We start from the raw sequence: 25,781 nt of genomic DNA on the forward strand, positions 1-25,781 counted from the left end.
GAACAAAATCCGTCTATCACCTACAAGATAGTATACGGAGATGAACGGGACCTTAACGACAAGTCTAGTCGACAATAATGGATTTATTGTTATTGTTCCGTTAATTAATTAAACATTTAATTAACTGCTAGTTTATTAGCATTATTAATAATGGAAAAAGAACAATAACCAACTTATATAGCTATAGTAATAATAAATAAGAGACTTGTGGTAAAGTAAACTATCTCTTTATAAATATCTTCGAAATTTACAATAATAATAATAATAATAATAATTTTTAATAGAAAAAAATCTATTGAGGAACAGTTACTTGTGTGTCTGAGCTGAGTACGGTGGGAGGGGCAGTGGGTGTGGTTGGAGATGTAACGCTACCAGATTTCCATGCAGTTCTCCGACATTTAGTACGCCTGTTCTGAAACCAAATCTTAACCTGACTCTCTGAGAGATCAAGGCGTTCTGCTAGCCTGGATCTCTCAGAGTTAGTGAGGTATTGTGTCGACACGAAAGCCTTCTCTAATTCGTCTATTTGATTGCCAGAGAAAGTGGCTCGGCCTTTCTTGTTGTCTTTCTTATCTTTTGAGCTGTTTGATTTGTCTTTTGGGTCCTGGAGTGTGAGGTGAGGGGGCCCACCAGGGGGACTGGAATAAAGGACAGTACCTGGTATGGAGACACCATCAGCTCCAAGAGCAGAAGGATCAAAACCAACTATTAAAGAAATTAAGAGAGAGGGGGAAGGAGAGAGAGAGAGAGGAAGATATGGTTATGATAAAAATCGAGGAGTTGCTACAGTCTACAAGTATCTAAATACAATTTTAAGTAAATTAATATTAATGAGTTTGCCCAAGTGTTTTTGGCTCTCAAGGACAACCAAAAATAGTTTTAGAGTCAGTAGTGTGTTAATGACTACAGTTTGCATGCTTCTCATATAAAGAGGAGGTCCGTGGCCTCACAAAAGCTAAGGACTGCCCAAAGTGTATATTGCTGAAGGGATAAGAGGAGGATCAGAGAGAAAAGGGATACACCTTAAATTGCATGCATGGCCAGACTACAAGCATTTGCGAGTTTTCCCTGCAGGGCAAAGCTGGCCGGTGCACCGTGACTATGGCTGACCCCCACAGCAATATCTTACCAAATGGTCTTCCCGCAGCCACTGTAGGTAAATAAAAGCTAGGAGCAGTCATATGGTCTTGATTAGGAGTTGTGGGAGACCTGAGATCCTGGTGCGCAGGAGAAGGATAGTGGAATATGTTTCCAGCGACTGCCGCAGCACTGGTTGGCGACTTCTGGTAAGAAGGCGTCTTTGCAACTTCGCTGACCAGAGTCTCTGCTGCTTGTTGCTGCTGCTGGACGCCCAGTATATCCCTAATGTTGTGAGGAGTTGCAGCAGCGCTGTGATCAGTAGGAGAGGTAGCTGATTGCTGTCCTTCATTGTTGCTCTGTTGCTGGTGATAGCTGGCTGCTGCCGCGGCTGCTACCTGCTGCTGATGGTGGTAGAAGTCGTACGTCCACTGTCCTGGATGGACATTGGGGCTCCACTGCATTCTTGCAGCAGCGGCAGCGGCAGCAGCAGTGGCTGGGTGAAGAGGCCCACCGCTAGGGTATCCTTGGGGATAGGAAGGACCAGTTGTGTTACCATCACCGGGAGGAGGCCCTCGTTGCTGGTAGTAGGATTGCATGGTTGAGTGGAGATTGGGGCCGGGGATACAAGACTAGCAGACAGGGAGCAACCTTCTCCAACAGACAGGGAGAGAGAAAGACTGAGAGAGGCGTGTTTATAAAGAATAAATAGGCGAGAGGAGAGATCCCAACGAGTGATATCGCTTTACATACCAAAAATAATTTAAAAATATCCGCCCACTAACGCGCCAGTTCCCGCCCCCACCTTTCATGCACAAAACCAAAAACCACACTAGACAGTAAAAGTAGTACCTGATTTAAAAGAAGAGCTAGGAGCCAGAGATGAGAGTAGTCCTGACTGCTGGACCGAAGAGAGAGATAGAAGAGGAGTAGGAACTGAGGGGACAGTAGAGTGGCTTATTGAGAAAGACAGAGAGGGAGGCATTGGTAGAGTGGGTTTTCCGAGCTGCTGGAGCGAAATGGGAAGTGGAGGGAGAGCAGGAAGAGACGGTTTTCCTAATTGCTGGACAGAGAGCGGAAGAGTAGGATTAGGTACAGAGGTCATAGGGGATACAGGAGTGGACGACGGTGTAGATCCATGCACCAGTGACATTCCAGGGTGAAGTAGCGGGCGAGGTGCAAAAATACTGCCGCTATTAGCGGCGTTAAGTATAGATTGTGAATGGGGCCGGGGCAGAAATGAGGAGAGTAGGACTGGAAGCTGGTGGAGGGCAGTCATACCAAGAGCTATAATAATGGAGAGAAAAGTTTCTATTAATAATCATTAAAATAAGTGTTTTAAATATTTTACACAAATGAGAAATAAAAAAAGATAATATCAGTAATGCTATTTAATCTCTATCACTTCCATATTATATGCATGTATATATATGTGTGTCTATGAGTTTAAAATACACATAAAATAATAATAATAATATATATACGTATGCCTACGTTTAAAAATTTTACATGAGAATGTCTTAAAATAATAATAATAATAATGACAATAATAATAATAATAACAATAATAACATATAATATATCATAATAATTTAATAAGAACATGCACAAAGGGAGGGAGGGAGGAGTAGTACAACAGAGGCTGGGGGGACAATCCTGAACTGCTATTGATCTACAAAAAAAGGGAGCCAAAAGGTTAAAAAAAGACAAGAAAAATGACATTAAAAAGAGGCAAGAGACCAAAGCCCAAGCTAGCAATGGAGGAAATGGGACTGCTTTCTTTAAATGGCAACAAAGAAAAATAGAGAACACAAGAGAGACAGAGAGAGAGAGGCAGAGTTGAGAGAGTGAGATAAAGTATGTGCTGCAATGACAACTACTAATGAATACACAAATTCTTTTACTTAGTGAAAAACTAAATGAGATTTATAGCTTAGGAAAGGGGCTCAGGGCTACCACTTTGTCAAAACAATGAACAAGGAGAGAAAATATGAATGAGGCTAAGCAAGTGATTTACTATCAAAACCTAACATTCATTGAAAATTCATAGCTCCTCATTCCAGCACACACTATCATAAAGCATACAAACAGTTCGTCCATTATCATAGTACAAATAAATATTGGAATATAAACATGATTCCTTTCACATAAAAGTAATAATAAATGCAAGATGGACATGACCCAAAACATGCAAGAGTGTACCAGAGCCTGTGTATATGTATGATAGTACAGGGACACACCTTGTGCTAATGGCTGCCTTTGGTCTTCTGGTGGTTGGGGATAGGAGGTATCATTGTCTGAGATTTTAAAACTGAATGAGAGATAGACAGGCTACAGAGAGAGAGAGAGAGAAAAAAGGATAATACTTTATAAAACACTAAGAGACTATAAGAAATACATTATAAGGCATATGCACATTATAAAAAGAATAAGAAAGGATTGAATCTATACATATATGTATATATGTACATATACATGTACATGCAGTTGCCAGTTTATAATCTTAAAGTCAGCAAAGGAAGGTAAAAGATGCTCTCCAATAACAAGGAGTACTATACTATACTAACCACCAGCTAAACTATTCATCAGTTATGACAATTACAATGATAACCAGCAAACAGAGTTAAAATGGAACATATGGTACAACCAGTAATCAATGACTCATGAAGTGAGGGCACAAACAACAACTGACCCTCTACTGTACAAATACAACCAACTAACTAACACATCTAATAAACAATTGCCTAAAATTAAAAAAGCAGCTGTACTCTACCCCTTTCCCTCTCTCTCTTTCCCTCCTTTTATTGTGTGGGGGAGCTTCACTATAGGGCCACCACACACAGTCATAGTACATACAATGAGCTATTTTCATACCAACAAGGAGCTGCAATATGTTTGATATACCTTGTGATCTCCAGTGCATACTTCTCTGCCCATTAGGTCATATACAGGAGTAATGGAGCTCTAAATGATGAGATGAATATAATTACAACCTTATGAATATTCTCAGCCTAATTAATAGCAGTCTTGGTTGACCGACAGAGACTGACAGAAAGGTAATGAATATTTTTAAACAATTAGAATGTTTTCCCTCAATCCTGTACTAGTGTAAACTCGACATTCAAGCCAGCCACCATAATAATCATGAATACACCAACCCAGAAGAGATAATGAAAGACATAACTGGGAGAGTCATAATTTTTAAAAATAAAGAGGGGAAGAATGAATATGACTAATGGCTCATCCAATAATAACAAAAAACTAACCAAATCACAATGGACTTGTAACAGTACATGCAAAAACATGTACATGTATTTGTATGGCGTATGTGGATATACATGTACATGTACGTGTACATGTACATGTACGTGTAAGTACCTTTTTTACTAGTTCCATTGCCGGCCCATTCATAACAATGCGATCACACCAGCCCGGGCATCTAACAAACAAAAACAAGCACAATCATAAACAACGACAAAAACAAGTCGTGCGTTCTTAAACAATGCCAAGTTTACAATAATAAGACATTTATGGTTGTACTAGATGTAAATACGTGTACTAGATGCTACAAATACAAATACATGTATGTTAACATGCATGCCATAGTACATAAGGACAGTATATACTAAATACACAAGTCTTTATTGAATGTACATGTTTGCCCATACTAAACTTTAACCACAACATATTGAATTAGTAAAGATACACAATCCTTCATACTCACAACCAGCAATAGACTCAGGCTACAGGAATGTGTAGGAGAAAGAGAGGGAGGGAGGGAGAGAGAGGCAACTGTGTGTGTCTGCAGACACTGAGACAGGAAGCCATTAAAATATGTAACTTTGAAATGGCTTCTTCATAAAGTACAGCTACATGGACCTATCTCCTTACTCAAGTACAGTTACAGCTAGCAAGTGCATTAGATACAGAAGAGTACTTGTGTATTATTTATCCCACCTCTGGCCAGGCAGACATGCTTTAAGAGATAAGATAACTACATAGACATCTTAAGGACAAAGATGGCCAGTTATGACAAGGTTAGGTATACACAAACTCACTACACATTGCTACTATTAGCACTCATCAATTATCATTCCTGTATTCTTACTAATGTCACATGTAGCTGAAATATGTCTCCACAAAAACCAGACTAAGGATTACCTTGAACCAATTACGGGCTAATGTACACTTTTCAAGGAAGAAACATGGAGAAGGAAATTGAGATGTTGATTTATAGAGAAAAGATATTATTTTGACTACTCAAAAATGTAATAGATTCTTAATTGCTGAGTGTGATCACTGTTGGGTCTAAAGGTATACACGTGTAGTGTACATAATTCTGTCTCTTAAAGTACAACGTAGACTGGTCTCCAAAATTTATTCCTTGATCTAACAATCACTCTCTCTCTCTCTCCTTCTTCTAGTCTGAAGTGTCTGTCATTAAACGAAGTCTAAAGTCTAATATTATACATGCTGCTGCTGCTACAATACATGAAATCATTTATTCTTATACACATACATTGAATATCAGATCAACACAAGCGATAAGTGAATTAATAACTATCAATTAATACAACAATAAATATAATTTTATATTCTTTTACAAATGAGCACAATTATTATAATCATTAGCAATTAAAGGATTCAGTGTGAAAGGGCTGTTATTTTAGTTGCTTAAAAGCGATCATAAAATGAAGAAATGATTTTTTAATAACAATCATGAATATTGGCACATATATGCATGTACATACAGTATGTACACATACATGTACATGTATCTGAATCATAAAATATCATTAATTACCTTTTTTCCATGTATTCATTGTTTACTGAAGCATCTTCACTAAATGGGTAGCTACAGTGCATATGTGAGAGTGTGTGTGTGTGTGTGTGTGAAATAGAGAGAGGGAAAGGAAGAGGTCATATTCATAACAAGTAACAACACACAGTGGACACATTCCACACCAAAACAAACACATCCCATAACAATAATCATTCCCCCTAGACAGACCACACCTCTAACAAAACTACAGGTGGGTTAGGCCGCCAAAAACATTCATTGACCTCCTTGGTAGTGATCATGAATATCATTAGCGGGGGTGAGACACACCCTCTGTTTAAACTATGTATGAATTTAATTAATGTTGTTTGTGTGGGTGTTACCTTGGTTGAAAGTGTATGGGCAATTCTCTGAACTCTTTGAAATGTGAGAGCTCCTTATCATACTGTAATAACTAGAGGAACCAATCATAATATAATAAATTAACATAAATCCACATCTGTTACTGAATAACATGTAGAGTCTGTAGAGTCTTAAAATAAGTATTGTAATGTTAAACTGAGTCCCTTGATATACAGTGTATGTGTCTCAAGAGATCCCTCAGGTATTGCATTACTTAAGTACAGCCTTTGTATTAAGGACACCATTGGGCCCACACTACCTGTCCTTAATACATGTACAGTGTAGCCTCTTTATTAAGGACACCATTGGGCCCACACTACCTGTCCTTAATACATGTACAGGGTGTAGCCTCTTTATTAAGGACACCATTGGGCCCACACTACCTGTCCTTAATACATGTACAGTGTAGCCTCTTTATTAAGGACACCATTGGGCCCACACTACCTGTCCTTAATACATGTACAGTGTAGCCTCTTTATTAAGGACACCATTGGGCCCACACTACCTGTCCTTAATACATGTACAGTGTAGCCTCTTTATTAAGGACACCATTGGGCCCACACTACCTGTCCTTAATACATGTACAGTGTAGCCTCTTTATTAAGGACACCATTGGGCCCACACTACCTGTCCTTAATACATGTACAGTGTAGCCTCTTTATTAAGGACACCATTGGGCCCACACTACCTGTCCTTAATACATGTACAGTGTAGCCTCTTTATTAAGGATACCATTGGGCCCACACTACCTGTCCTTAATACATGTACAGTGTAGCCTCTTTATTAAGGACACCATTGGGCCCACACTACCTGTCCTTAATACATGTACAGTGTAGCCTCTTTATTAAGGACACCATTGGGCCCACACTACCTGTCTTTAATACATGTACAGTGTAGCCTCTTTATTAAGGATACCATTGGGCCCACACTACCTGTCCTTAATACATGTACACTGTAGCCTCTTTATTAAGGATACCATTGGGCCCACACTACCTGTCCTTAATACATGTACACTGTAGCCTCTTTATTAAGGATACCATTGGGCCCACACTACCTGTCCTTAATACATGTACAGTGCAGCCTCTTTATTAAGGACACCATTGGGCCCACACTACCTGTCCTTAATACATGTACATGTACAGTGTAGCCTCTTTATTAAGGACACCATTGGGCCCACACTACCTGTCCTTAATACATGTACATGTACAGTGTAGCCTCTTTATTAAGGACACCATTGGGCCCACACTACCTGTCCTTAATACATGTACAGTGTAGTCTCTTTATTAAGGACACCATTGGGCCCACACTACTTGTCCTTAATACAGAAACTTTTGTATAGATTTGTACCAATTGGGACACATGTCATTAATATGTAGAAGCATAGATCACTAGTTACATGAATTATGCATAGAGTGTGTTTATGTGTGTACCTCTGTGTATTTATCAGTGAATAAGGTACAGTGTGAGTTGCTGAAGAACTTCCTTCTTTCTATAGAGAGGCTATCCTTCTCATCGGATGAGAGAGGATTCCGATACACAACTTTCTCTAAGCTCCCATTGTCACTCCTTATAAACTGAGGCTGATGATACTGTGTCGCCATGTGCTATAAAAACAACAAAAAACAATATTAACAACAACAACAATAACAACAACAATAAATGTGTACATTGTGTACATGTACAAGTACATGTAAATAATAATAATAATGCCAACTGTCCATAAGCTCAACATGTAGTACAAGATGAATGATTAGTAGAGATTGGTACATTTTTACAAAATGGCCGTAACTCAAAAAATAATTGTCGGAATCAGCTCAAACTTGCTACACAGCATAAGTACATCAATATGTATCAGAAAATGCAATAAAAATCTGGGGTAATTTCGGAGCCATTTTTTGGAAGAAAACCATGTGCTATATAGCCATGGGTAATTTTCAAAATTTGACGTTTTCTTAAAATGGCCGTAACTTGAAAATTTCAAGTAGGAATCACCTCAAACTTGCTACATAGCATAAAGACATCAATATGTATCAGAAAATGCAATAAAAATTTGGGGTAATTTCGGAGCCATTTTTTGGAAAAAACCATGGGCTATAGCCTTGGGTATTTTTCAGAATTTTGATGTTTTCTTAAAATGGCTGTAACTTGAAAAATTGAAGTCGGAATCAGCTCAAACTTGCTACACAGCATAAGGACGTCAATATGTATCAGAAAATGCAATAAAAAATTGGGGTGATTTCGGAGCCATTTTTTGGAAAAAGGTATTTTTTAGAATTTTGACATTTTCTTAAAATGGACGTAACTTGAAAAATTGAAGTTGGAATCAGCTCAAACTTGCTACACAGCATAAGGACATCAATATGTATCAGAAAATGCAATTAAAAATTGGGGTGATTTCGGAGCCATTTTTTGGAAAAAACCTTGGGTATTTTTCAGAATTTTGACGTTTTCTTAAAATGGCCGTAACTTGAAAAATTGAAGTTGGAATCACCTCAAACTTGCTACACAGCATAAGGACATCAATATGTATCAGAAAATGCAATAAAAATTTGGGGTGATTTCGGAGCCATTTTTTGGAAAAAACCATGGGCTATAGCCTTGGGTACTTTTCAAAATTTTGACGTTTTCTTAAAATGACTGTAACTTGAAAAATTGAAGTCGGAATCAGCTCAAACTTGCTACACAGCATAAGGACATCAATATGTATCAGAAAATATGATAAAAAATTGGGGTGATTTTTGAGCCATTTTTTGGAAAAAAACCATGGGCTATAGCCTTGGGTACTTTTCAAAATTTTGACGTTTTCTTAAAATGACTGTAACTTGAAAAATTGAAGTCGGAATCAGCTCAAACTTGCTACACAGCATAAGGACATCAATATGCATCAGAAAATGTAATAAAAAATTGGGGTGATTTTTGAGCCATTTTTTGGAAAAAACCATGGGCTATAGCCTTGGGTATTTTTCAGAATTTAGACGTTTTCTTAAAATGGCCGTAACTTGAAAAATTGAAGTTGGAATCAGCTCAAACTTGCTACACAGCATAAGGACATCAATATGCATCAGAAAATGTAATAAAAAATTGGGGTGATTTTTGAGCCATTTTTTGGAAAAAACCATGGGCTATAGCCTTGGGTATTTTTCAGAATTTAGACGTTTTCTTAAAATGGCCGTAACTTGAAAAATTGAAGTTGGAATCAGCTCAAACTTGCTACACAGCATAAGTACATCAATATGTATCAGAAAATGTAATAAAAATTGGGGGTGATTTCGGAGCCATTTTTTGGAAAAAAACCATGGGCTATATAGCCTTGGGTATTTTTCATCAGAAAATGTAAAAACTGTTGGTTTAGGAGTTTGACCAAACTACAGGAACATAGTACATACAGGTATATACATGTCGCTATCATTGTACCTTAATGACAGCTGGAAAATCTAATCTGAAGTTGAAGTCACCAAACATAAAGAAAGGATCAGAACCTACTAACAGATGTGATAGTCTGAGAGAGGAAGAGAGAGAAGGCCAGGAAAAAGAGAGAAAGAGAGAGTGTATAAAAGATGTGATGTGTAGTTTACACATGTACATGCCTTTCCTTATCCATTGCTTGTTTTATGCAAGATATGATAATAAGGAAAAATAAAGGAAATTAAAGAAAAATAAACAAAAGCAATAACACATACAAGCATAGGCCGAGCAAAAAATGACAGAATTTTATTTTTGCAAAGGAAAATTTATGAAAAAATAATAATTAATGATTCCCCCTACCTCTCAGTTGTGTACTTCAATGCACGATTTCTATATTGACTGTAACACGAAGGTGACTATACAGATAGTAAAACATTAATAACTTGCCTCTGCCTATTTCAATAACCAGCCCCACCCTTTTTCGATAACTCACTTGTTCTAAAGCGACTAAATTATCTTCGTCGTGAAATAAGTGCACGTTAGCCAAACTGAAATTGTAACTAAAAAAGAGTGGTGATAATATATTTAATATTATTAACATTAATTTACTTACCCGTTAACCGACCACCTAGTAGCAAGATAACCCTTTCTGGACCACCTCACCTGAGAGAGAGAGAGGGAGAGAGAGAGAGGGAGAGAGAGAGAGAGAGAGAGAGAGGGAGAGAGAGAGAGGGAGAGAGAGAGAGAGAGAGAGAGAGAGAGAGAGAGATGTTTTTATCACAATATACAAACACACAGTCATAGACATACAGTTGGATAAAATTCATTGGGATATCTTTCCTTTATATGACAAGGATCATTTTGTAATGCCTGATTTAGCTGAGCACCTTTACTCTGTGTCACTGGTAATGACTGAAAAAAATAAAATACATTATAAACATAAATACATGCACAGCTTAATTCTTTGTTCCCTCTCCCTCTCTCTCTCACTCCAAAAAGCAACTCACTTCTTTCTGTACAACTTCAAACTCCTTGCCTAAATGTAAAAAAAGAAAACATAATAATTACTTTAAAATATACTATAGCCTCAGTCTCTCAGAATTAAAAAAGGGCAGGGCTAGTTTTAACACACAAAAACAAGACAGCAAGATTGGGTACTATCACAAACATACCACAAGCCCAAACTATATGTACTGCATGTATACTACATACATAGTACATGTACATGTGTATGTACATGTACATATGTATGTACATGTACATACATGTGTACATACATAATGAATTAATGATGCACATACAGGTATGTGCATATGTATGTATGATTGGTCTATCTCCAAAGGAACTAGAACTATAAGTAGAGGATAAACAGGAGGTCAGAGGGTTGACTGTATACATTCTCCTTTCCTTGATTTACACGTACATTAATGCATCAGGTGACTCAATACAAGTGTATGTATGATTGTATATGTACACATCATAATTCAATGTTTGAGTACACAGACACATTGAATGTGAATAATGGCCTGTCTCTCAAGGAAAACAAATTCCACTTACTGTACACACACAAATACACCTTTGAAGGGTTGATTAGGGGAGAGAGAGAGAGAGAGAGAGAGAGAGAGAGAGAGAGAGAGAAAGGACTTAATCTATTCCTCATACAATATGTACATGTACATATAAGGATTAATTTATTAAAACGAAAACATTTCAGCAAAATTACTAAATGTTGATCAACTGGCCAGTTTGTTCAATTTGATTATCTCATTATAGCATCAAATATTGGACAGTTTAAATTTTGACACTTCAAAAGATTAAACAACTCGAAAAAATATAATTCCAAATCCCAGATACTATAATTGGCAATACACAGGCCAACACTATGCTAATTAGCAAACATGTGTTTACAACTCTCGTGTAGCGAAGAGTCATAACTTGGCAGTGAAGCGGCCCATTAGAACTTTCACACAAATTATAACAGCTGCAACAAGTAATAAAGGAAGTTTTGGCTTAAACAACAAAACGACAAACAAAATAATAATTATTGTAAAGAAAATATGAAAGAGGAATAAATAATTATATTTATTATTTAATAAAGGACTGGAATTACATGTCCTCCCTCTTAGTGATTATGTAACATGCTGCCCTCATCAAATATCAATCAATGAGATCAAAGTACAGAGAGATATGGACACTTTTTAAAAATAAATTAAAGGAGAGCAGCTGCTACTGCTAGTGGGGATAAATATCACATATTCTTATAATGAGCAATGGGAACAAGAGCTAAAGGTAATTAATAATAGACACTAGCTACTTTTGATTTAATAATAGCAATAATAATAATAGTAATAAAATAATAATAAAATTATAATAAAATAATGATGATGTACATGTATATACAAATTTGTACACACGTGTGTGTGTGTGTGTGTGTATTATTAAACTCACGACTAAAATTCCAAATCTTGACAGATCCTAGTCTCGAGTGAAAGAAGTAAAAATTACCAAGAGCCTGTAGAAAGCATAAAAGTTTTTAGCAAGCATGATCGTTATCAGCATAATTCATTTATTTCTAATTTGACAGAAGTAGTGACTCACCGTGAATTGATCAGCAATGCTGAAATCAGTATCCATGAACGTGCGGACTCTGTCAAATAATGTCAGTCCAGGTAGCTCTCTGATTTTCCTGAAAAATAAAACAAAATAAAACTATAAAAACAGGACACTAGGCTATCCAAACTATAATGTAATACTTTATACAGGACAGGCACTTTACAATGAAAACAGATTCAGCATAATTCTATTCATATGTGCTTTCCAAGGAATCCATTTCAGCAGGAGTTGATGTACAGCTACCTTCTATGATATAAAGGCATGACATGCAGAAACTTTGCGACGTACATGTACATGTATTTTGAAAAGTTAAAAGACAGCTGTAAAGAGGTAGCATACATGTAAATTGCTCAACAAGAAGGCAAACCAGCTCCATTCAAACCTTATAGGAAGATTGCACTATTTTACAATTGAAAGCTATAATGGGCTCAAAATTATCTGGAATTCATATCATTAATAAGCAGATCCTAGTATCAGTATACTACCAGTATATTAACGGTATACTAAACACCATATTAGTATATTAACGGTATACTAAGCACCATATTAGTATATTAACAGTACATTTAATAGTATGGTGAACAATTAAATGCATGTACATGTATATGCTAATAGTATATTATTATTTATTAAACACTTTTAGTTCATTGCTGGACAATAGAAAACATGACAGAGTTACAGGAGTATCCTTTACAAGTGATATAAGGTTTCAGGCATAACTCTGTAATTAGTTATCATCAACAACTGAATATTTCAAAGATGGATGACAATTATAGAAGCAAAATAGAAGATGTCAACACATGCAAAGATATGTATAGGAGAATATAACGAGATTATATAGATACTTTTGTAAACACTTTAAGTTGTAGGGTGACTGGGGAAATAATAGAGGGGGAGAGAGAGAGAGAGAGGGAGGGGAGAGAGAGGGGGAGAGAGAGGGGGGGAGAGAGAGACAGAGACAGAGAGAGACAGAGAGAGAGACAGAGAGAGGGAGGGTGGAAGTACAAGCTACCAAAGGAAGTTGACTAAGCTACAAACTGTTTAATTCTAAAATCAAAATATTCCAATTTGTACCCGCTCAGCCTAAGCAGGTGCTTAAGGTGCAGTGTGAAATGCTCACTGGACAAAATATCAAAGAGAGAGAGAAGGAAAATGACAAGTTTCCCAAGCATCCAATGATAATGTTGAGACAGTCAGCATGAAAATATGCTCAAATAGACAAACAGCAAAACACTCATATAGCCGTATGCACACACACATACACACACACACATCGTAGAGTCTATTTCAATACTTTTCACTAACCGAACAAACTCAAACACCATCGGCATTGTGACCCCAAAATCCTTCCCACCAATTTCCTGACAGTGTAGGGCAATAATGTCCGGAGTATTCTCCACTGCCATCTAAAGAGAGGGAGAGAGAGAGAGAGAGGGAGGGAGAGAGAGACAGAGAGACAGAGAGAGAGAGAGAGAGAGACAGAGAGGGAGGGAGAGAGAACACAAGGTAGCAAGGAGGAAATAGGAAACCACATGAGACATTACATAATGATGTACATATACACAGTTATAGTACATTAGCCTCTACATTAATCGTACATGTGTACATGTACATGTACAGGCATGTACACACTTACTCTATTGAACTCTGCAAGCCACTTCTTTTCTATGGAAGGCTGGTGAATAGGAGAGAAAGAGAGAGAGAGAGAAGATTAATAGTATTACAATTGGCACGTAGCAAAAAAGTGACACCAAATGGTGCCAAATAGAAAATTAAATAATAAAAAGAATACACATAGGTAGGCACAAACAATATAAGAAACAGGTGAATGCACTAGTAACTCAAAAATAGAATAGATACATGTACTTGTACATGTATAACATGCATCTGGAGTACTGCAGTGCAGATAATGACTCTTACTTCTTCAAAAACTGAGCCAAGGTTAGAAGAAATGAGCAAGACTTTACAATCCATGCTTCCCTGTCTCTGGAATAGCTTCACTTTTAAATGGAGTCTTTATCAGAGAAGGTGAGAGAGAGAGAGAGGAGAAAAGCTTCAAGAAAAGAGTAGGGCTGATACTGAGAGAGTGTGTCTATCTACTGGGACTGGAGGTAAGCTATGGTCTTCTTTAACTACTGGAAGAGGAAGGCTATAGTATTTATAGGGACCTGTTCTTCCAGTATTATTGTGTTGCTGTAAAACGAGAAGACATTCATAACTTCCTGCTTCCTGCAAAATGGCGGATAACCTACGCATGCGCACAACAGAACCCCGCCAAAACAAATAAAACTTAATTTATCTATTTTAACCACACCCTTTTAATGGAAGAAGGTGTGGCTGCTGTGTTGTGCTAGCTAATTTTTTCCCTTTTTTCATGGATCTTTCAGCTAAGCAGAAAATAATCCAGCAGTTGTTAATAGTCTCACGACAGATTCCAAGGGATTCTTCTCTTCCTCGTATATACTATCTACTGGAGCCGCTCCTGACTGGTGAAGTCGAGTCTGATAATCTTCTCTCAATACACGAGTCACTGAAGAGGGATTTGGGAGATGAAGAATCCCTTCATTATCTTTACTGGTCTCTTAGAGCAACAGCTAATGAAGGTGTAGCTCGTAAATTTCTCAAAGATCTCTTTGACTCGTCTTCTTTCTCTGAAGAATGGAACCCAGATGACCCCAGGGTGCTAATGAGGTTTCTAATGACACGTATCGATATGAACCCTCAGTTCTCGTCACGCGATCCGTCTCAGTACGAAACCTATGTCTCATTTATTTTATCGGATTATACTGAACTGGGTCATCACAGCCATTACCCACACAACGACTACACTAAGAGATTGGACCTCTACCGCTTGTTGGAAGAGAAATGCTACATTGTCCCGCAAAACATTGAGGCACTGACTGGTATATTGGGACGATTGGGACTTTTAAAGCTAAAGACAGAGATCGAGGAAGACTTTGCTCTTCTACTGCGTGACGTCGATTCGCTTCAACTCAAGAAAACGTTTCGTTCGATCCAATCAAAAATGAACCGAAGCACAAGCCTGCCTCGTATTTATTATATATTGGAGACCTTACTTACTGAACACGCCAAGAGGGACAATCTCCTCTCAATGTACCAGTCGCTGCAGATGAGGGATCTTAATGGCCTCAACCCTCTCTGGTACATGCTTTGGGTTCTCAACGGTACTCAAAATGAGCGACTAGCTGGTCAATATTTGTACCCTTTAATCCCCAACCCTCCTCCATCAGACTGGATTCCTACTGAATCAACTCTCCTTCTAAGAATGATACTAGTTAGTGTCGATATTTCCCTCAGAGACCAAACTGTCTTTAACACATTTACCCGCACAATTTCATCATATAACGATTACATTGGCAGTGTTTCTAATTATCCTCCAAATAGGCCTGACTTGCGTATGGATCTTTATCGTCGCCTTGAAGAGAGTTCTGTGATTAGTACCAGCAACATAGAACCTTTGCTAAATGTCCTTGAGATTCTCGGCCTAAAGGCTCTTAAAGAGAAAGTGGCCGAGTCATTTGCTAGTCTTTCAAAGGCTGAAGTAAAGAAAGTGTTTGATGCTCTTATGTCTAAACTAGACATACCACGTGTCCTGCCACGTGTCTATTACCTATTGGAGTACCTACTTACCGATGATGCTCAGAGCAACGACTTATACTCAATGTACTTCTCTCTTTCGAAAAGAAACCTTGGCAAAGACCATCCACTCTGGTACATAGCCTGGGCTCTATCCCACACTTATAATGAGTCTCTGGTCAAGGAGCACATGGAATCGCTCCTGGTTGATAATCCACTGCCTCATGAATGGATGCCTCCTAATCCAAAGATGATGCTCAGACTTGTAATGGTACGCATGGACTTGAGCGAAGAGTTTCGTGACAGGGATACTTATATTAATTTCATTCGTATCGTGTCACCACAAGACGAGTACATTGGCATACCGGAGTCCTTCCCTTTCAATCAGCAGATGGAGCGGATGAACTTTTATCGGAGACTGGAGAATGTCAAGTTGATAAGGATAGAGGAGATATCGGCCATTATTAACGGATTGAGAGGGATTGGAGAAATCAAGTTAATGGATCGAGTCAGTGAAGATTTCAGACACTTCTTTTTCTCTCATCGAAAAGTGACTCCAACTGGTTACTACAGCTCAGCTCAACTAGCTCATTTTGATCCTTCTTCACCTCTTTATTCAATGCATGGGCTGGACTCATCCCTCCCTCCCCCTCCTCCTCCTCCTTCTCAATCATCTCTCACTACTCCAGCTGGGCCTATTCTTAACCAATCAGGAGGAGGACAATCTACTCCTGTGTCTCAATTAACTGGAGGACCCCCTCCCCCTCCTGTCATATGGGAAGGAGGAGGAGAAGGAGGAGCTTTGTTGCCTTCATCAAAACCGCCTGATTATAGTTCAGTTGTTAGTGAGTATCAGTATCACCCACCAAAGACCCCTGACACAATGACAGGTACATACTGATAACTATAATAATGATTAAATATACATACAACACACATGATGCATGTTGTACAGCGGATCTATGATATGTTGTATGTGTATTAGTAAAAATTGAATGAATAACAGAAGTGATAGTAGCTCACGTAATGTACATTGTACATATAATGTAAACAAACCAATACTTGTTGTTGTTATTATTTTATTTCAGGCCCCACAGGAGCAACTCCTCTCCTAATGTCTCCTCTAGCAGTTCCTAGTCTTGAAGAACGAATCTGGATAGATGGAGAGTCCGGAGAAGACGTGACCAGGTTGTGTATTAAGAGATTACTTGATTCCTATATCTTTCCTGACGATAAGCAGTTTATGTTACGTGTGGCGCATGTCATGTCTCGTTTTGGTGATCCTCCATTTCCTCTTGAAACAGATGGAGGCATTTGGCAAGTTAGTCTCTTTGCTTATAACGACAATCTCGACACTCGGACTCACGTTCGACTTACAACAAAGTATGAAAAGATCTCACGGTGTTTTGGGATTGACTGGACGTCAGTGGAGAGAAGACATTTGGCCATTCCAATGTATTCTGCCATAGCTGCTAGATTGTATCTAAGCAATTTCGCTGAAGCTATTCCACCTGCTTATAAAGTTCCAGAGCAAGCAAAGTACTGGTGGGATATTTATATGATGAGACACGAGTCAAAACATTATATGAAGAAAGAGGATTTTTATAATACCATTACAATGTTGAGTGGCCAGCAGTAGATATGCATGTATAGCCATTCTTTAAAATTTAGTTGTAGAATTTTGATTAATTTTATTAGTCTATTGATTATTGCAATTATAATATTTATGTGGGTGGGGTGATAAATAGGGAACTCCCCATTGAGTTTCCCTGCTAGCCAGCGAAGCAAGCAAAGGAACTTGAAGAAGACAGCAAAACGAAAAGGAGAAGGGATAGAACAAGATGTCTTCGTTGCCTTCGTCGTCTCCTGATGTAGCCGTGATACTCAATACTATGAATCGCCAGCTCTCTGTCAAAGATAAAGAATCCCTCGTGTATCTGGCGGAAATACTCACAAATGAAGCAAAAGATGATAAATCCCTACTCACCCTTTTGGCTGATTTGCGTCACAAGTATTGCTACGAGAAGAAAGATGCCAACGACATTCTGAGGATTTTACTGGAGCTGGCTGAATTAAAGAGATACGCCGATTCCCTCCGTGATCCAAACCAGTTCAGGCCACCTAAACTTGAGGATTATCGATACATCCCTGATGAGAAGTGCAAGCTTGTTGGAATGAGATCATGTCTTGTAAAACTGGTTTCTTCTCTGACCAAGCCCTTGCTGCGTACCCTTTTGGAAATGCTCTGTCACGAAATTGACAGTAATCCTGAAAATTACACCTCTATCTACATCCTTTTCAGAGAACTGGAGCAAAAAGCAATTATATCGCCTGGACGACTCAAGTTTATTTACAAGATATTAGAAAATGATGCCCAGTTTGCTAATGTCAGATACATCTTAGGTAAGAGCTATAGAGTCTACACTATGTTTATTACATTATTAAATTATAAATTAGTTGAATACCAGGAGCAATTTTACAATGACGGACAAAGACGTTCCTCTACTGGAAACAGTTAGCTCCTCTATATAACACTCATACACATGTACACACACTCTTTCTATTTCTTTATTCTATACAGATCCAGTACATGTAGATACATGTATGTCTTGTCCTCCAAGTAATCAAGTACCAAATCAACCGCTATATCCAGCAGGTTACCTTGCACTTTCATGTTGTCAACTTGTCATGTACATGTACTTATCAATACAGCTTCTATAATGTTGAGTTATTGTAAAATAATATGCTGATCCACTTGGTTTTAATGATATCATATTAAATGATTTGGCACAATTCTGTATACCACATACTATCAGTACAAACACTTCCATATGTCATCAATCCATAGGGGAATTTTGTACTATCTTCATACTATTTTTTGTATTCATTGTGAATGACATTTCATATTGGTACATGTACATTAGTATTAACTGAATTTATAAGTATTCTTTATTCTATGTATTATATGATTCCTTTAGGTTCTCATTCTTTAAGAGGTTCTTTTAATCCTCCTCCTCCTTTTGCCCAACAGCGTCCTATTGTCCCTCGTGGTGTTCATCCTCCTCATCATCAAATAGGAAGAGGAGGTCTATATCAACGTCAAATTTCAGCTCCTCCATATAATTTTCATAATTCACCACATTCTCAATCAAACCGTTTGCATCAATCTGATAGCTTCCAGCGTCCAATGGACTGGTCACCCAATCTGCAAAGGAACCAACCTGTTCGACCATTTCCTCAAAATCATCCTTCTCACTTTGACCCTCAGCCCACTCAGTATCCTCAACAACCTAATCAGTATTCCGATCCACCTGCTCCTCATCAGTCCAATCAATATTACCGCGAACAATCTGGTCAGTCTTACCGCCCACCTAATCAACAACTTGATCAGAATTATCACCCACCACCTCCTCAACCTCACGATCAAAGTCACTCCTCATTTCATCCGTCATTTAGCTCCTCATCACAAGCTCCTCAATATGATCAGTATTATACTCGACCTGTTCTTCCTCAAGACCAGCGTTCCCCTCCTCCTCCTCTTCCTCCCTCTCAGCAAACTGGAGAGTCCTTGTCAACAAGATGGCAACAAGGTACTATGGTTGGCATTTCATCACAGCAGCACCAGCAACAGGTTATCGATCAATCAATCAATGTTCCTCCTCCTCTTCCTTCTCCCTTTCTCAGTGGACAGATGCCTCAAGTTGATAGCTATGGACCTGGAGGGCAACTTGAATACCCTACCAATAGTTGGCCAAACGAACCAGCTGGTCCTACTGTTCAGATTTATTCTTCTTCTGTTGCTGGAGCCTTTGATAAACCAGCTATCCGCTCAAGGCAAAATTCAGAACCAGCTGGAAACTCTCCTTCAAAGAGAAATCCTCCGCCTAAAAAGAGTAATACTCTACCAGAGGACTTTTCACTTAATTCCAGGACTGCATCTAATCCACAAACTTCATCGTCCATTCACCAACATCACGTTCATATTTCTCAGTCTAATTCTAATCCGCCGGCTCCTCCTGCTGGGTCTTTGGTTATTTTGCGACACCAAAATTTTTCCCCGAATTCTCCTGGTCACAGCATTAATGTGTCGGTTAGTCGCCGTACTCCATCACCTGCTGCTCAAGCAGCATCTTGTCATAGCAACGTCAGTACTGCACCTTATGATGTTGAAGCTTTTCAAGTACAAGTAGGTTTTATGTCAGTGCAAATAGTGTTTATTGTGTGATTAATAGGAAATGAGAATGAAGAATGAAGAAGAACACATGTAGTTGTAGCTATGTGTGGGTGCTGATGGTATTTGGTTATACTTACATGTATGTTATTATTAATTATTATGATAATAATAGTGATGATGTTTGGTATAATTAGGTAATTTTTTCTTTTTGCAGCTACTCTCTACTACTATGCTCTTATTTAGAGTCTTTAGGGAACAAATGCAATGCATTTTTATATTGTTTTATAATTATAATTACTGTGTAATTGACTCTTTTAATTTTTTCAATAAATTTATTTTGAACCACGCCCATTTCAATGGTAAAGGGCGTGGTCACACAAAATGGCTACCGGCTCTGTTCCAGGTAAAGGGAGCAGCGCAGGCTCTTCTTCAGTCATAGACACGTTATCACAGCTGAGCGAGTCAGCATCTGACGGTCTCTCATCTGTACTCGATACCTCTAACGTAATTTCAATGGAAAACTCCATTATAGCCTGTTTAACTCTCTCTCCTTTTAGTTTGAGGATGACATTCCTAAAGTAACTGATGTTCCTTCATTGGACAGTATTCTTAATGAGGTATGTGTTTGTGTGTGTTTGTATGATCATGTTTGTTTGATCATTAGGATACTGACTCCGCCCCCACTATTGACGAGTTAGGGCTACGAGATCTGTTGAATGATGAAGGTGTCTTAGCCGCACCCAGTTTTCCGACTCATCTTGACAAGTAATACGTGTAACGTGTCGCTGAATTGTCACTTACAGTCTACCTCTCTCTCTCTCTCTCTCTCTCCTCAGGTCATTATATCATCCAAAAGAAGGTACGATACTCAAACAGACGTCACTAGAAGGGATATCTAATCAGTTAACAAGAAGCAACGTAAGAAAATTATCAAGCTTTGCATCATTTACTAATTTTTTATTTATTTCTTTTTTGTTTGTTTAGGTTCGTGCACTTTGTGGCTCCCCTACTGCAATAGTAAGTTATTAATCAAGTGTCTTTATCATAGGGTCATCCCCTCCCTCCCTCAGGCTGTTGGTGTGTATAGAGTAATTGGTACATCAAGAGGACTAGCTTTAATGTTTGGTAAGTATACATCTGCTACATGTACATGTATATACTGTACACGTACATATAGGACTTTTTAAATGATTTAAATATTATTATTAAAATTGTAACAGATTCTAAAGATCAAATGAAGTCCATGCTTACGCCATATAAGGACCTTAAGCCGGACCCAGGTACGTGTACATGTACATGTATATTAATTTATGAATATTAATCAATTAATAATTATTAATTAATAGAGTCTTCGTTTGGTGCTGTGTCAGCAATTGATCTCATTCACGATGGGACACGCCTACTTATTGGACACGCTAAAGGCTTGGTAACTCTACCCTCCCCCCCTCTCTCTCTCTCCCTCTCTCCCACCCTCTCTCTCTCTCTTTATTCTTCTCTTCCCTTCAGATCACTCACTGGGATCTTGAGAGCAATAAGACGCTTAGGTTTATTGAAGACGCTCATCCTCCTGGCTATGCCGTCCTCAGTATTAAAGTGAGGGGGTGGTCTATCCGTTGCTATGGTCATGGTGACACTCCTTTTGTGTTTTTAGTTCACTGATGATCCCTCGGTAGTTATTTTTAGCAACAGTGGCGGTAACGTGTTTTATCTCAAGTTCAGGTAATTATTATTTAATTAATTATTTATTTATTTGTCTTATTTTAGGCGTAATTTTACTGGTGTCAGGACATGGACCTCTGAATGTTTTTTCTCTGGATGGTAACCAACTACATGTACATGTACATTGCTAGAATCTACTCTCCCTCCCTCCCTCTATCCCTCCCTCCCTCCCTCCCTCTCTCTCCCCACTAGTAATGGTGAAGCTTTCATGTTTGAGCCTCTTAAACTTGAGAGTGTTCCAGGTCACCCTCTGAAGGAGTACTGTATGGTCGCCGTGGCAACAGTGACTCAGGTGCCCCGCCCCCTTCAATTATAGTAATTAATCAATTAATTAATTATTTATTGGCAGGTAATTATTATCAGTGTGGCACCTAGACTGGAAGGACTCATTGCCATTCCACACTCGGTAATTAATTAATTATAATTAATTGTGATTAATTAATTATTAGTGATTAATTAATTAATAGTAATAAATAAATAATTATTTATTTGTTTATTTATTATACTATAAGTCGTTCTCAATTTTATTGATTATTAATATTTAAATAAATAAATTATTTATTTATTTATTTATTTTAGGGGAAGCCTAATACGCTTCCTTTGCTGTCATGGCAGTTTGTCCTAATTGAGAACAAAGGGCTTCAAAAATCTGAGTCAGCACTTTACCCGGTCAGTAAATTATAAATTAATTATGTTATAATCAAATATTAATTATCTTCCTCGCTAATTAGGTCCTGGCTGTTGCTCGAGACAATTTGGTAACTTACGTTCAGCTTCAAGAGGTTGACGGTAAGCCGGACTTCCAAATGCTAAAGAAACTGCAAGTGAACTATACCATCACCTGCTTCAAAGTGAGAGACAGGGGGAGGAGAATGTGATATGTGTAACATTTCGTTTTTTTAATAACAATTTTAGTGGATCAATAGTCAGATTGTTGTCATTATGGACACTACTGAGAGAATACACTTGCTTAATGTCAGGGATAATGTGGAGATAGAAGTAATAATAATAATTATTATTATTATGCATACTTTTATGTTGTGTTTTAAGTTTGAGCTGATTTTGATCAAAATAAGATCTTTTATAACTTTTTTAATTTGCTCAAAATCGGGCAAAAGTCCCTGTACTATAGTACAGTGTCGTTGGCCAAATTTTGCCAAAAATGACTAGGAGAGAATTCTCAATTTTTATCACATTTTCTGATGCATATACATGTTCTTATGTTGTGTAGCAAGTTTGAGCTGACTCCGATTAAATTTGGATTTTTTATGAATTTTTAAACTTACTCAAAAATTGGGCCAAAGTCCCTGTACTATATTAGTACAGTGTCATTGGTTAAATTTTGCCAAAAATAACTAGGAGAGAATTCTCAATTTTTATTACATTTTCTGATGCATATACATGTTTTTATACTGTTGAGTTGATTATTTATCAGTAACTCTTTCACTTGTTCCAATGTACATGTACATGTATGTTTTTTTTCAGGTTCTGGATCTTAAAGACGTTGAACTGGTTTATGGAACCAGTTTTTACAAATCACTTGAAACCGGAGGGAACGTCAGTCCAGCACTGGTAATGAAGAGTGAAGAGTGAATTAGATATACATGTACATCTATACCTCCTGTAATACTTTAGTTCATTTAGTGAGAGATTTGTAAAATTTTGAATTTAAACTTGCATTATTTTCCACTGAGATTTCATGATATTACAAAATTAACGATTTAAAATATTTTATTTTTTTATTTATTGTTTTATACTTTTATATTACCGTGTGATTGTTGTTATTTTTAGGCTGTGGCCAGTGAGTATGCTTGCTATAATTCCATTGTGTCTTATCAAAACAAGCTCTTCCTTTTGGGGCTACACGCGGTCCACAAGATAGTCATTAAATCATGGAAGGAAGTAATTAATTAATCAATCAATTAATTAGGCAATTAATCATTTAATTGATTAGACAGTTAATTAATTAAGTAATCACTTTTTATCTTATAATTATTATTAGAGGCTTGCAAGTCTTGTCAAAGAAGGCGATTATGTGAAAGCCATTGAGTTGGGGCTACAGTTTTATGAAGGAAAGGCCAAAGCTGTCGTTGGTAAAATGAATATTTTCTGCTACTGAAAGCTCTAAATAGGAGCTTAACTTTCATACAATTCTCCACAAAAAATTACAATTGAGCTTTCTTATAGCATATGAGATTAATCTTGACTGAGTAATTTTATAGAATACTTCAAAAAATAGCAAATGTCTTAGCCTCAAACTTTTCCTGCTACACGCACTTTCTCGTTTCATTTTTCTCTTATTTTTATTCTTCCCAGGTCTGTCTGGCTCTACTAAGAAGAGAAAGGAGTTTGTGATGGACCAGGTAAGTCTTTTTTGTCACGTGATGGTACAGCAGGTGTAAACGTCTGATGTGGTTTGCAGGTGGTTGATATATTGCAAGGATTTGTCGACATCAAACTGATTGTTAATAAGCCGACAAGAGTCCCCGAGCAAAACCTTCAGAAATATTACGAGGTGCATTTATTAAATAACTAATATCTCATTATTTCTCTCTCTCTCTCTCTCTCTCTCTCCCTCAGTCTGTCATCAGGGTTGCCTTTAATACTTGTGTACGTCTTGAAAAATTGTTAGTAGAACAACTTGTAATTTATTTATTTATTGTGGCGGGCATTATTTAGAGATCTTTTGTTTGGCCCTCTTTACGATACTTTTAGTGGAGAGGGTAAAATTTGTAAAAGGACGTTCCTCGAAGTACTGTACTCTTTCCTTGTTGATAAAAAGTCAGACCACACCCATAACCACGCCCTTTTATTTATTGTCCTTAATAATAGGATATCTTCTGTACGTACAATAGTCGCCAAGGATTTGATTGGTGAGAGTATTATTATTATTATTATTTATTTGTTTGTTTGTTTTTTATTTTAGAGTTTTATAAAGAGGAAGGAACGAGAAAAGAGCTTGAGCAATGCATTTTGAATATTGAAGCAACTTCATTTGATATTCATCATGTCAGTTTATAAGCGCCTCTTTAAAATACTCTACTCTCTCTCTCTCCCCCCCCTCTCTCTCTCCCCCCCCCTCTCTCTCTCTCTCTCTCTCTCTCTCTCTCTCTCTCTCTTTCTCCCCCCCCTCTCTCTCTCTCATTAGATAGTTGAGCTTTGCTGGTCACAGCAGTTGTATGATGCAATGTTTTATATTTATAATTCCGGTCTCCATGACTACACCACACCTCTTCTGGTTAATTAGTTAATTATTAAGGTTATTAATTAATAGTTTCATGTACAGGAGTTGCTGTTACAATTAAGAACTTCAATGAAGAGGAACAAATCGCTCTCTGATCATTATCAGAAAATAGGTTACAAACTGCTGGTGTACATAAGGTGCAGTGATATTGTGTTACACTGATCATTGATCTGATTTGATTTGATTTGATTTGCATTACACTGATCATTGATTTGATTTGATTTGTTGATTATCATTATTAGGTGTTGTTTAAGTGGTTTGGCTTATCCTTCAGGAAATATCCCACCCTCAAAGCAATTGCTAGCAAAGACATCAGTAAGGAGAGAGAGAGAGAGGAGATGTGACTTAGTTCTCTTTTTGTTTAGATTTTTGAAACTATTTTAACTCCAAACAACACACACAATCCTTCAGGTGAGAGAGAGGGAGGGAGAGAGAGAGGGAGAGAGAGAGAGAGAGAGAGAGAGAGAGAGAGAGAGAGAGAGAGAGAGGGGAAGAGAGGAAGAGACTAATTGAATAAGTCGGAGATATGAGAGCATAGTTACTACGAATGCAAAATTAACTCAAATTTTGCTTTAAATGAGTGATTTCTACTACAATACACACACACAATAAAAGCTCAACGTGTCATTTGATTCCTCTTGTTTAGACAAAGCACGTTATCCACACATACAGACTTTACTGGAATTCGACACAAAGGAATTTCTAAATGTTCTCTCGTTTGTAAGTGATTGGATTTGTGGTTTTGTGGTACATATGTACTTCTTCTAATT

General features: G+C 37.7%; 4 protein-coding genes across 5 annotated transcripts in view; 3 read left to right on the forward strand and 1 right to left on the reverse strand.

Annotated features, from left to right (window-relative positions):
- Positions 1-205: 205 nt before the first annotated feature.
- LOC100631474 (type I inositol 1,4,5-trisphosphate 5-phosphatase) lies at positions 206-14,482 on the reverse strand. The gene is made up of 19 exons (XM_020008789.1): positions 14,198-14,482; positions 13,914-13,952; positions 13,583-13,683; positions 12,263-12,350; positions 12,113-12,176; positions 10,672-10,700; positions 10,475-10,576; positions 10,278-10,327; positions 10,158-10,224; positions 10,025-10,080; positions 9,674-9,758; positions 7,690-7,863; positions 6,241-6,311; positions 5,882-5,932; positions 4,456-4,516; positions 3,982-4,041; positions 3,318-3,408; positions 1,930-2,364; positions 206-705 (listed from the first exon to the last, which is right to left on the reverse strand). The coding sequence occupies exons 1-19, from the start codon at positions 14,249-14,251 to the stop codon at positions 293-295; spliced, it is 2,091 nt and encodes a 696-aa protein (XP_019864348.1). The 5' UTR covers positions 14,252-14,482; the 3' UTR covers positions 206-292.
- Positions 14,483-14,584: 102 nt separating this feature from the next.
- On the forward strand, positions 14,585-17,564 carry LOC109593749 (uncharacterized). Its single transcript, XM_020008788.1, has 2 exons — positions 14,585-16,764; positions 16,963-17,564. Exons 1-2 carry the CDS (start codon positions 14,652-14,654, stop codon positions 17,511-17,513), a joined length of 2,664 nt encoding a protein of 887 aa, XP_019864347.1. The 5' UTR covers positions 14,585-14,651; the 3' UTR covers positions 17,514-17,564.
- Positions 17,565-17,647: 83 nt separating this feature from the next.
- Positions 17,648-20,378, forward strand: LOC109593750 (RNA-binding protein 33-like). Of its 2 annotated transcripts, XM_020008791.1 has the most exons (6): positions 17,648-18,277; positions 18,332-18,388; positions 18,456-18,530; positions 18,853-20,060; positions 20,107-20,187; positions 20,263-20,378. In XM_020008791.1, exons 1-5 carry the CDS (start codon positions 17,716-17,718, stop codon positions 20,140-20,142), a joined length of 1,938 nt encoding a protein of 645 aa, XP_019864350.1. In that variant the 5' UTR covers positions 17,648-17,715; the 3' UTR covers positions 20,143-20,187; positions 20,263-20,378. The 2 variants fall into 2 exon arrangements, with proteins under 2 accessions (XP_019864350.1, XP_019864349.1); XM_020008790.1 differs by having other exon boundaries at positions 20,107-20,378.
- A 36-nt stretch (positions 20,379-20,414) lies between these two features.
- LOC100635891 (vacuolar protein sorting-associated protein 8 homolog) overlaps positions 20,415-25,781 on the forward strand; it is a 9,436-nt gene continuing 4,069 nt past the window's right edge. Inside the window, exons 1-30 of the mRNA XM_020008781.1 lie at positions 20,415-20,552; positions 20,606-20,665; positions 20,713-20,813; positions 20,885-20,966; positions 21,033-21,065; positions 21,119-21,173; positions 21,269-21,328; positions 21,395-21,474; positions 21,555-21,641; positions 21,700-21,767; positions 21,813-21,866; positions 21,960-22,059; positions 22,117-22,173; positions 22,347-22,436; positions 22,499-22,618; positions 22,683-22,766; positions 23,253-23,339; positions 23,559-23,669; positions 23,770-23,860; positions 24,084-24,130; positions 24,190-24,282; positions 24,348-24,394; positions 24,447-24,548; positions 24,600-24,640; positions 24,694-24,776; positions 24,916-25,005; positions 25,054-25,148; positions 25,254-25,326; positions 25,377-25,422; positions 25,658-25,758. Coding sequence (XP_019864340.1) covers positions 20,430-20,552; positions 20,606-20,665; positions 20,713-20,813; positions 20,885-20,966; positions 21,033-21,065; positions 21,119-21,173; positions 21,269-21,328; positions 21,395-21,474; positions 21,555-21,641; positions 21,700-21,767; positions 21,813-21,866; positions 21,960-22,059; positions 22,117-22,173; positions 22,347-22,436; positions 22,499-22,618; positions 22,683-22,766; positions 23,253-23,339; positions 23,559-23,669; positions 23,770-23,860; positions 24,084-24,130; positions 24,190-24,282; positions 24,348-24,394; positions 24,447-24,548; positions 24,600-24,640; positions 24,694-24,776; positions 24,916-25,005; positions 25,054-25,148; positions 25,254-25,326; positions 25,377-25,422; positions 25,658-25,758 — 2,361 coding nt within the window. The 5' untranslated portion in view covers positions 20,415-20,429. The remainder of the gene's footprint in view (positions 20,553-20,605; positions 20,666-20,712; positions 20,814-20,884; positions 20,967-21,032; positions 21,066-21,118; positions 21,174-21,268; positions 21,329-21,394; positions 21,475-21,554; positions 21,642-21,699; positions 21,768-21,812; positions 21,867-21,959; positions 22,060-22,116; positions 22,174-22,346; positions 22,437-22,498; positions 22,619-22,682; positions 22,767-23,252; positions 23,340-23,558; positions 23,670-23,769; positions 23,861-24,083; positions 24,131-24,189; positions 24,283-24,347; positions 24,395-24,446; positions 24,549-24,599; positions 24,641-24,693; positions 24,777-24,915; positions 25,006-25,053; positions 25,149-25,253; positions 25,327-25,376; positions 25,423-25,657; positions 25,759-25,781) is intronic.

The sequence above is a fragment of the Amphimedon queenslandica genome, unplaced genomic scaffold (assembly GCF_000090795.2).
Source record: "Amphimedon queenslandica unplaced genomic scaffold, v1.1 AMPQUscaffold_13506, whole genome shotgun sequence".
Classification (NCBI taxonomy): Eukaryota; Metazoa; Porifera; class Demospongiae; order Haplosclerida; family Niphatidae; genus Amphimedon; species Amphimedon queenslandica.

Bases quoted from the DNA above. Each gene is read 5' to 3' on its own strand.
- LOC100631474 (XM_020008789.1), bottom strand. From the start codon at position 14,251: ATGGATTGTAAAGTCTTGCTCATTTCTTCTAACCTTGGCTCAGTTTTT. The intron at 7,864-9,673 runs GTACAATGATAG...TTGTTTTTATAG, and splicing joins ATTTTCCAGCTGTCATTAAG to CACATGGCGACACAGTATCA. The intron at 5,933-6,240 runs GTAACACCCACA...TATGCACTGTAG, and splicing joins CCCATACACTTTCAACCAAG to CTACCCATTTAGTGAAGATG.
- LOC109593749 (XM_020008788.1), top strand. From the start codon at position 14,652: ATGGATCTTTCAGCTAAGCAGAAAATAATCCAGCAGTTGTTAATAGTC. The intron at 16,765-16,962 runs GTACATACTGAT...ATTTTATTTCAG, and splicing joins GACCCCTGACACAATGACAG to GCCCCACAGGAGCAACTCCT.
- LOC109593750 (XM_020008790.1), top strand. From the start codon at position 17,716: ATGTCTTCGTTGCCTTCGTCGTCTCCTGATGTAGCCGTGATACTCAAT. The intron at 18,278-18,331 runs GTAAGAGCTATA...ATTATAAATTAG, and splicing joins TAATGTCAGATACATCTTAG to TTGAATACCAGGAGCAATTT. The intron at 18,531-18,852 runs GTTACCTTGCAC...TGATTCCTTTAG, and splicing joins TCAACCGCTATATCCAGCAG to GTTCTCATTCTTTAAGAGGT.